This window comes from Leptonychotes weddellii, chromosome 9 (genome assembly GCF_054177405.1).
Source record: "Leptonychotes weddellii isolate Sample4059 chromosome 9, ASM5417740v2, whole genome shotgun sequence".
In the NCBI taxonomy this organism is placed as follows: domain Eukaryota; kingdom Metazoa; phylum Chordata; class Mammalia; order Carnivora; family Phocidae; genus Leptonychotes; species Leptonychotes weddellii.
In genome coordinates this window covers 22,483,606-22,494,485 of record NC_138377.1, presented here as the reverse complement: position 1 = coordinate 22,494,485, position 10,880 = coordinate 22,483,606, and the positions used below count along the sequence as shown (strand labels likewise).

The following is a 10,880-nucleotide window of genomic DNA, read 5'->3' as shown; positions in this document are numbered from 1 at the left end:
TTAAATCCATGAACTTCATTGCTGGCTTTAATCTCAGATTTGCTAATTCCCTGTCCCTTGAAACATCCTCTGCATACCAGATGGCAGAGGTTCTCTGGTTTATGTGTGTGAGGGCACTTGTTTTCAAATTTCGCAGATTTGTGGTGGTGGTGGTGGTGGTGGTTGGTTTTTCAACAGAATTGTTTTATAAGAAGGAAGGAAGGAAAGAAGGAAGGAGGCAGGGAGGGAGGGAGGGAGGAAGGGAGGAAGGAAGGAAGGAAGGAAAAGAAAGAAAACCTTCTGTAAAAACCAAATACACAAAGTTTAAAAAAAGTGGCACTACTTTAATGGGGGAGAGAGGGAGGTGGTCCCTCCTCTGAGATCTCTAAATTCTGACTACCGGCCTAGAAACCTGTAGACTAGTATACGTCACTAAGGCTACCATGTTGGACATCGGAAGAGCTCCAGAAATGACAGCAACATGGATAAAGGAATATGCTTTAATTCTCTGAAAACAATTACTTCCGTGGAGTTTCTCATCCGGAATTGAGTGTCTACTATATTCTGGGCAGTGTGCTAGCACTGGAGATACAGGGAGCAAAACAGACATGGCCCTGCCCTCCTGGAGCTTGCATTCCAGCGGCAGACACACAGAAATAAATAAATGAATTTACACACTCACACAAATTGTGTAAAGTTCCAGAAAGGAAAAGCACAGAATGCTGTTGAGCGCTTATTTCTATAAGAAAGCAGCTCCTGGTCTATCCCGCCCTCTAAATTGCCAGAGAACATTCTGGGCGTTCTGTGGGAAGTGATTCTCCTAAGAGCCTCGGGAATTTCAAAGACCAGGAATGGCAGCGCAGGCAGATGATGAAAAAGTGAAAAAATAACTCTCTTCTCGCTCTCAAGTACCAACTGGGCATTGGCCCCTCCCCGCCGCATCCCTAAACGCACGGGAGACTGCTTCAAAGCTGGGGTTTATGTGCTCTGCGGGTTGTGAGCACCAGTTTTTCAACCAAAGACTCGGCTGGAAACTGAAGAGGCGGCCGTGAAAGGCGAGTGTGGAGTAACCCGGGGGAAGGCAGGTACGTGCGGGTCTTCGGCCCACAGACGCCCCCGGCCCCGACAATTCGGGGCGTTCGCCTCGACCCGAGTTGCCAACCCTCGCCGACCCCCTCAGGGCAGTGGCTCTGCGGACGCCTGAAAGCTGTGCACCCCCGGGGCCTGGGAAGGACGACTCCCGCCCCTTCGCCGGCCCCCTCCCACGTTAACTGTGGCCGGACGCCACCAGGCCACAGGCGCGGGGAGAGGAGGGGCGCCCGCGAGGGTCGCCGGCCGGGCCCGGGCCTCGTGGGGCCCAGGACGGACACCGGGGGCCGAGGGCCGCCTCCCCACACCTTGGTCGGGGAAAAGTGGTCGTGAGGCCCGACGCGCCGCACGCCGCCCCAGGCCCCGCGGGGCCCCGCCGACGTGGGCCCGGGCCTGGCACCCGCCTGCCAGGACGCGGGGCCGGTACCTGAGAGCGCACGGAAGAGGCGCGCGGCGGGCAGCAGCAGGTAACACAGGCACGACGCGATCATGGCCGGCCGCCGCGCTCGTGCCCGCGCCCGCCTCCCCTCCTCACCGCCGCCCGCGGGGTCTCTCTCGGCTCGGCCCCGCCCCCGGCCCCGCCCCCCGGGCCGGCTCACGTGGTACCGCTGCGCTTCAACAACAACTTTATTGGGAGCGCAGTGCCACGCGGGGGCCCGCGGGGGCGGGGAGCCTGTTCCCGTGGTAACGGCCCGGCCTAGCTCCCCGAAGCCATCCAGGGGCCCAGTTTGAAAATTAAGCGCCTCGCTGGAGGCTGCATAGTATCATTCCAGGGCCACAGTTTCATTCCCACTTTTGCCACCTAACTAGGGGTCCCCTTGGGGTACACTATAACCTCTCCGTCCCGCAGTTTCCTCACCTGTAAAATGAGGGGCTGGACTTTCTCTAAAGCCTCACACAGCCCTGACTTCTATAATCTCTCTCTTCTCATCCCAGAGAAGAGAGCGCGTTCTTCCCCATTTGTTTTCTTTTCCTGACTCTGCTCAATCTTCCCCAGCTCAGATTCTAGGTCACAAATTAAGTCCACACCTTTGTCTCCTTTCCCATCCTATTCCAAATGAGCCCTCTTTTTACCCAATCTGGAAAAAAGGGGGTGTCCCATTGGTAAGGGAGTCAAAGGCAGGGGGAAAAGCTCCACAAGGCAGGGACCGAGTCTGGTTGGTTGGTTTTCATTGGGGTGTCTCTCCAGGGCTTACAACAGTGCCAGGCACATAGAAGGGACCAAATCTTTGTTGACCGAACAAAGCAGGGATCACTAAATGAAGGCCGGGTCTTCTGTCAATTCTGTGCTACCCGAAGACCTCTGTGAGTCTCTCTTCCCCATCCCTCACCCTCAGTCTACCCCAGCCACGTTGGGAAGCAAGGACTGTGTCATACTCCCAAGTTCAGTACCTAGTGTCTGAGCTGTGTGATTTCCGATTTGTGGCTGGAGCCTCGGTTGCTCGGGGAAGCCCTCTGGGGAGTCACCAGATCCAGGACCAGCTGGGTACATCATAACACTGAAAGGCTAAAAGGAAGAAGAAGGAGAAAGTCAGTCTGGCTTCGACTAACAGCACTCACCCGTTGCCTGAGATGAAGCAGCGGCCCCAAGGGCAATCTGAAGATTGGGAAGCCTCTTAGAAACTAGCACACAAATGTCAGCTCTGCCTAAGGAGCCCCCAAAGCCAGGCCCACTCCTTTTAGGTGGCTGAAATAAACCTTCCTTGTAACTTCCTTCCATTTTGTCCCAATGGTTACCCAGAAGTCCAAGTTCTAAATCAGATCCTAAATCAAGGTACTTACCTAGAGCCTATGTTTATCATTTTGGGAAACGAGGGTTCCCTTATCCACTTGGAAATATTTTAAAAACACAAATTGCTAGGCCCTCCTCCCAGGGGTCTGATTTAACAGGTCTGGAACGGGGCCCTTAACACAGACCAAGTTATTCTGGTGTACAGTTTGGGAACCTCTGCTAAAGGACCTGCCTTCAACTGTACTGTTCAATGCATGTGTGAGCAAAATGTGTCAGGCCAACCGATGCCATCCGCCTTCAGAGGCTTTTCCCCAAGGCCAAGTAAGTGAGACTGCCCTCTTTCTGTTTCCCAATCCATAATCAGCTATGTTGAAAAGCGTAGGGGGATGTGAGCATCACAAGGTTTGGAGTTAGACCACCTGAGTTCAGATCTGGCTCAACCAACTTCACACCTGTGGAACCTCCCAGGTCACTGAACCTCTTGGAGCCTCAGTTTCCTCCAACCTAGGGTAAGCTCTTAGTGTTTACTATTTCTTTTTTTTTTTAATTTAAGCCTAAACCAGCTCTGGCTACTGCTAATGTAGGGTCATCTTCTACGATCCCTGGCAGAAATAGAGCCTTCCAAACTGTAATGCTAAACTAGCCCTCCCTGCAGATTCCAAGGAGACTTGTCCTGGAGAAGAGCACCCTCGGGCTTCCCCAGTCAAAGGAAAAGTGTAAGTACAGTCTGCACCATCTGCAGCCTCACTGTGTCAGAAATATTCCAAGAAGAGGGACTGGATGAGTCCCTCAATTTATCCCAACTGTGATAACAGTGGAGGTGATGATAAACCCCTGGGTGGTTGCAAGGATGCAGACCCTATCTAGTAGGGCCAGTGGAAGGTTTTGCAATACTTTGAGGGATACAAAATGTTCTTTTACAGGGGAATTTCCTGTATACAAGAAATGTAAGCCGTTGCGGGTTCAAATTTTACTTCTGCCACCAGGGATGTATGGAAGTTCAAGATGGTGGCCTTTATTAATTTACTGGTAGAACATGTGCATCATACAGGCTGGTATAATCCTTCCTTTCAGGATTGCAGAAGCTGCTGACCAAGACCTAGAGCAAAGCTGCTTAGGAGAAATGCAATGTGAACCGCATATGTAATTTAAAAATTTTTAGTAGCGTCATATAAAAAGGAAAAAAAAAAGCAGGTGAAATTCATTTTAATAATATGTTTTATTTAAACACATCTGTCCAAAAAATTGGCATTTCAACTCATCAGTACTTTAAAATGAGATATTTTGTGTTCCTTTTTTGTGTGTGTGTACTAAATCTTTGAAATCCAGTGTGTGTTTTACGTGGACAGCACATCTCAATTTAGATTAGCCACAATTCAAGTGCTCAATAGCTACAGGGGCTAGTAGCTATCGGATTGGACCTGTGCAGGTCTAGAGGGCTCAAACAGCCTCTCAGATAGGATAGGCTGAAATGAATTGCTTACCTTCAACTCTTATGATAACCTGAGACCCGTATACTCCTCCTAACCTGGCCTCTGTAATCCTAGTGTTTCCTCTGGGATCTTGGTATTTATGGCTCGATATTCCCAGAATGTGCCAGATTGGCCTGAGTTGATGCATTCATTTATTCACTGATTCCTGCATTCATGTATTCATCAAATGTTTATCAAGCGCTCATCAGTGTTTACCCCAACCTCACCCTGACTTTTCTTGACCTCAGATCCCCTCCTTCTCTTTCATTGCAGACTCTAGCCCTGACTCAGTTTTTCCTACCTCAAGTCCTCCCACGCCCAATGTTAATGAGCCATCCCAAATCCTAGAAGCTCACTGTCACCACCTCCTCAGTGGCTTCATTCCCACTATAATTCAGATACCCTTGGAGTATCATGGCTAAGTACTGCTCCACCTCTGAAATCATAAGTTCAGACACCCACCCCAGTGAATCACATCATGGCTTTTTGCCTCTCCCACTCTCACTTCTGCTTCAGCTGTTAACTCCATCAAACCCTAGCATTCTCTCTTCTGTCCTCACGCTTCCCCTCAGTCACCATTTCTTTTTCTATCCAATATGGAATCCCCGTGAACCATCTTTTATCACTCTTCCCAATGTCAACTCTCCTGCCCACTGTTCTTAAATGACACCTGTCGAGGTCAGTAAAACCACTCTCCTTCCTGGCTCTGACATCTGGTCTGCTGAGCACTGGTAAAGTTACCAACGCCTTGGACTGGAGCTATTACTGTGCTGGTCTCCAACCTCACACTTCAGCCCTCAACCCACTGCAGCAATCCTGTGTTCTTAATTAGCTTTCTCTTCCATTTCCATGATGACCATTCTTTCCTAACTTGTTGTCCTATGATCCCCCTTCTTGTTCTCTGGAGATCATCTCCCTGCCAACTTTAGAGAAAAAATAGAACCACCAGGGTGAAAACTCTCTACTCCTTGTTGCCACACCAACACACTGGCCAGCATCCAAAACCAACTTTCTTCCTTGCCTCCCAACACAGTGGCTGACCACTCCACTATGCTTGGGATTCCTTCTTCCTGCCTCCTCAGAGATTATGCTTCTTCTGCTCACCCCTCTCCTTTTCTTTCCTGACTCCTTCCCATAAACATTTAAACATGCTTCACATCTCTCCTATATGAAACTCTCCCCCAGCCCAAGGCCCCCTCCAGCCATCTGTCCATCTCCCCACCTCTCCTTCACAGTCAAGCTACTTGAGTTGTCTGCTCCTGATATCCATACTTCCTTACCTTTCATTCATCTTCATTCCACTGAAATGTACCTTCTACCCTTATCACTCCACTGAAACTCCCACCAAAGTTCCTAGTGCCTTCCTTGTTGCCCAATTTAATGGGCATGCTCCAGGCTTTATTATTTCTTAAATGTTCTATAACTTTCATAACTCCCCCCTTCTTGTAAGATTCTCTTCCCTTGGTTTCTATGACATTCTTGTTTTCCTTCTGATTCTGTGGACATTTGTCCTAGTGTCTGTCATTTCTGTTCCTCTGAACACCCCCCTTTCAATGATGGTGTCCCTAGGATTTCATCCTTTGTCTCTTTCCTCTTCTTACTTTAAAGTCCCTCCTTGAGAAAATTTCACCCCTCCAGTGGCTTTAGATACCATCCACATACTGACAACTCACACATCTATATTTTTATTCCTTTTCCTGGGCCATAGACTCATAAATCCTTTCACCTGTGGACCTATTCAATGGATGTCCCAGAGGCAAAGACTCAACACACCCAAAGTTGCATTCAGCACCTTCCGCCACCATCCTCCCAAAAATGACAGCCCCTCTGTCCCCTCGGCTCCTCTGTCCTCTTCTTTTTGAATGGCACAATCACCTACCAAGTTATCCTGGCCTCTGGCTTTTTCTTCTCCCTTTTACTTTCATATCTGATCTGTCCCAAGTCCAAGGGGTTTGGCCTTCTTTATGTTTATTCAGTGAGTCCACGTCACTCCTGCAGCCACTTCTAACTGGTGTTGATCCTCTTCCTGTCCTCAATCTGCTTTCCCCACTGCAGCCAGAGCAGTATTTCTACTCTGCAAATCATGGCCGGTCACACTGCGGCTTCAAACCTCTCTGCAAACCCCCACTACCCTCAAAATGCAGGCCAAACTCCTTAGCATAGCCCTGCAAGCCCTCTGTTGTTGGCCTCTGCCCACATCCTTCAGCTTTTCCCTTCCATCACCACTGCCCACAGTGAGAATCCCACTCCGGCAAGCTGCAGGGACTTTGTGGATGCTTCCTTCCCAGCCTCAACTCCCTCTCCTCCTCCCCTGGGTCTTCCCCTCCCTCTGCCATCACTGGTTACTGCCTAATGGACCTTCAAGTCTCAACTTCGACATTTCTTCCTCAAGGAAGCTTTTCCGAATCCCTAGCACCTACCCACACACAAACGCACCACCGCCCCCAGTCTGGACCAGAAGCTTTCTCCTATTTGCTTCTCTCACACCCTTGCTTCCTCTGGACCCAGCACTGTCACTGTCTCTTTACTCATCAGTACCCCTCAGTAAACTGTATACTTCATGAGGTTCGCCACTCTGTTCCCGTCGCCTAAGCCAGCACAAGGGCATCCAACACAGACAATGAACAAATGAATGAATGAATAAAAAGTCCTTCTTTCTGAAGAGCTTCAGTTTCATGAGGAAACTGAGCACAATAAAACTCAAACTTGCAAAAGTGGACACATAATGAGGAATTTCTTGCTTTATAATTCTGCAAGTGCCTTTCTTTCAAAGACCCCCCCATATCTGAAATCCCACTTGATTTACAACTATCATTTATTTTAAAAAGCTCTTGCAAAAAAATGGGATATTATTACATCTAATAATAATGGCATCTGTTTCTTTCTTTGGTTGCACTTCCTCATCTTGCCTCCTAATGTGGTTTCTGCCAAGTTTCTTGGATTCTCTTCTCTCCATTCTTTCCTTGGAGAACTAGAATCTTCACCATCTTATGCTAATGGCAGTCAAATTCAATGGCAAACTTTTCCCTAAAGGACCAGAGAGGAAATAGTTTTGGCTTTGCAGGCTATGGGTCTCGGTAGCAACTTGACTTTGCCATGTGGCTGCATGAAAGCAGCCACAGAAATACCTAAATGAGTGATAATGACTGTATTTTAAGAAACCTTTACTTACAAAGCAAGCAATGGGCCAGATTTGGTCCTCAGACTATAGTTTGCCAGCTCCTGAAATCTATCACCTGAGCCCAGACCCTTCTGAGCCATGAATGGAGAACCACCTTGTCATGTTAAACCAACAGCAAGGGGGCAGTGTAGAGAGGCAGTATGGGCTCTGCAACCAGACTGACTTCATTTATGTCCCAGCTCTGCTACTTTCTAGCTGGCAGACTTTGACTCATTTCAAGTCAAAACCATGCCTCCCCTCTTCCCCTGGGACTGTCTCTTTTGTCGCTGCTCTGTGGATTAACTAGAGAGTCAGTTTACCTCCTACCCCCTATGTGCCTTATGCCTACCTCCCAGCACCACAGGAGCTCGTCTTTCTAATTAGTAATTTAAAAGTACAACATTTTGATTAGGTGGGACATCACACAATGGTTATATGGTTTCTGAAACGCTAGCCCCACAAATAACCCCAAAGGATACATATGGCCAACAGACTTTTGACAGTGGTAAAAAGGCAATTAAATGGAGAAAGAACAGTATTTTCAACGAATGGTGCTGGAGCATTTGAACATCCACAAGCAGAATGAAGCTCAACCCATACCTCAACAAAGGTACCTGTTACACCTTATACAACGATTAACTCAAAATGAATCCTAGAGAAAGCTCTGGAAACAGATTGTGGTGATGGTTATACAACACTGTTAATGTACTTAATGCCACTGAATTGTATACTTTAAAAGGGTTAAAATAATAAATTTTATGTTGGCATATTTTACCACAATAGAAAAAAATTTAATGGATCGTAGACCTAAATGTAAAAGCTAAAACTATAAAACTTCTAGGATAAAACATAGGAGAAAATCTACATGACCTTGGGTTAGGCAGAAAGTTTAGATATGACACCAAAAACATGATCCATAAAAGAAAAAAATGGTAATTTTGATCAATTTTGAAAATTTTTCAATTATGAATTTTTAGGGGCACCTGGGTGGCTCAGATGGTTAAGCATCTGCCTTAAGCTCAGGTCATGGTCTCTGGGTCCTGGGATCGAGCCTCACATCCAGCTCCCTACTCAGCAGGAAGCTTGCTTCTCCCTCTCCTGCTCACCCTGCTTGTGCACTCTCTCTCTCTCTGTCAAATAAATAAATAAATAATAAGATCTTAAAAAAAAAAAAAAAAGAATAAGAAGCTAAACCATAGACTGGGAGAAAATATTTGCAAACCACATTTCTGACAAAGGACTTCTGCCCAGAATATATCAAGAACTCTCAAAACTCAGTAAGAAAGTAAACCACCCAGCTTAAAATAGGCAAAAAATCTGAACAATAAGAATGATATATGAATGGCCAAAAAGCATATGAAAGGATGTTCAACATCACTGGTCATTAGGGAAATGCAGATTAAAACCACCAGGAGATACCACTACACAATTAGCATGGCAAAACAAAAACAGAACTGGCAATATCAAGGGTTGGCAAGAATGTGGAACTGATGCTACCATATATTTCTAGGGGGAATTCAAATTAGTGCAGCTCTTTGCACTTTGGGTAACAACATGGCGGTTTCTCACAAGGTGAAACATACACCTGCTACATACATGAGCGATCCCACTCCTAGTATTTACTCAAGAGAATCTCTGTTCACACAAAAACCTGTATGTGATTGTTTATAGCTGCTTTATTCAAAATCACCAAGAAAGGGAACATATGAAGATTTAGCAGGTAAATGGATAATGTGTACATGCTACAATGGAATATTATTCTGAAATACAAAGGAACAAACTACTGCTTCATGCAATAACATAGATAAATCTTAAATGCATTTTACTAAGTGAAAGAAGCCAGACCCCTCCAAAAAACTACACATTGTATGATTTCATTTATATGACTCTGGAGAACGTGAACCTATAAGGATGGAAATGGAACAGTGATTGCCAGGGGTTAGGCTGGGAAGGGGTTAATCATAAAGGGGCAGCATGAGAGAAATTTTCAGGTGATGGAACTGTTTTGAGTGGAACCATGGTAGTAAATACATGACTCTCTGCATTTGTCAAAACTTACAGAACTGTGCTGTACAAACTGAATGTTGCTGTATATAAATTAAATAAAATCAACCAGGATATGGGGGGGGAGGTGAAATACAGGCTGTGACCAGTGAACCCATGTTACAAATGAATCAAATAGGGCTCCTGGGTGGCTCACTCGTTAAGCGTCTGCTTTCGGCTCAGGTCATGATCCCAGGGTCCTGGGATGGAGTCCCGCATCAGGCTTCTTGCTCAGTGGGGAGCCTGCTTCTCCCTCTCCCACTCCCCCTGCTTGTGTTCCCTTTCTTGCTGTCTCTCTCTCTGTCAAATAAATAAATAAAATCTTAAACAAAAAAAACCACAAATGAATCAAATAATCACATTGAAGGGGCTAGGAAGAAAAAGGGTGGACCTAGATAATTTGGGGGGGAATATTTTAACTGGATACATAAGGATAAACACACACACACACACACAAACTATATAATAACACTGTGTTCTAGTTGGTAAATTTGTTTCCCCTGTTATGGTTTAGCAATTCTGAAACTACTTTATGTGTATCCTAGAGATGAGCAAATAAGTAAATATATTGTAGAAAATGAGAGCCAGGTTTCTTGAGGAGAAAGAAATGACAAATATGAAAAGGGAGAAGACATGAATGCCTCCTGTGGTGCTGGATTGGAATCAGAGGTATTGGTGTGTTCATGGCTTTTGTTTAATATATATACAGATAGATGGGTATGGAAATAAATACAGATGTCTGTTATGTGTGAGTTAGTGTATGTACCTACCTACCTACATACATACATAATACATATATACATACAGATGTGTATTTCCTAGCTCTGTCCACTGGGAAGGACTAGAAGCAGTGCCAACCCAACAGTGATGAGCATGCCAGCACCCAGACCTAGGGTTTCACTCTCCTTGGAAAAGTGCTCGATGCCTGTGGTGCCAGAAAGGAAGGAGGGGATCAAACAAATAAAAATAAAAGGTGGGGTGCATGTCAAAAGGGCACAGGAGCCAACCTGAATGAGCTCCCACAGCCAAAGCTGGAACTTGAACAGCAAAATAATGATAGTGCTGTATCCATGATCAGCACTATCCATGATAAGCATCCATGATCCCTGTTAATATAAACAACTGAATAAACAAATAAATAGAGGAGAGGGACCACTCTCTCCCACAAGAGAATTCCAATTAACAAACATAGAAGGATTGTGGGAAACAGAAAATCACCATTAAAACATGACAGTAGTAAAGGTTGAGTCAAGACCTCAGTAAGATCAATGGATGCTAAAATTTTGGGGCAAAATAAAGTATTGGGCTAAAAGTTTAAGCAGAAACATCTTCTCCAAAATATATAATAACTACAAAGGGGAAAACAGTAACTTTACAGTAGATAAACCTGGCAGATACCACCTTG

At 45.9% G+C, this 10,880-nt stretch overlaps 1 protein-coding gene across 1 annotated transcript in view; it reads right to left on the bottom strand.

Annotated features, from left to right (window-relative positions):
- Positions 1 to 1,633, bottom strand: part of ANGEL1 (angel homolog 1) — a 24,709-nt gene extending 23,076 nt beyond the window's left edge. The window contains exon 1 of the mRNA XM_081830172.1: positions 1,496 to 1,633. Coding sequence (XP_081686298.1) covers positions 1,496 to 1,559 — 64 coding nt within the window. The 5' untranslated portion in view covers positions 1,560 to 1,633. The remainder of the gene's footprint in view (positions 1 to 1,495) is intronic.
- Positions 1,634 to 10,880: the final 9,247 nt, after the last annotated feature.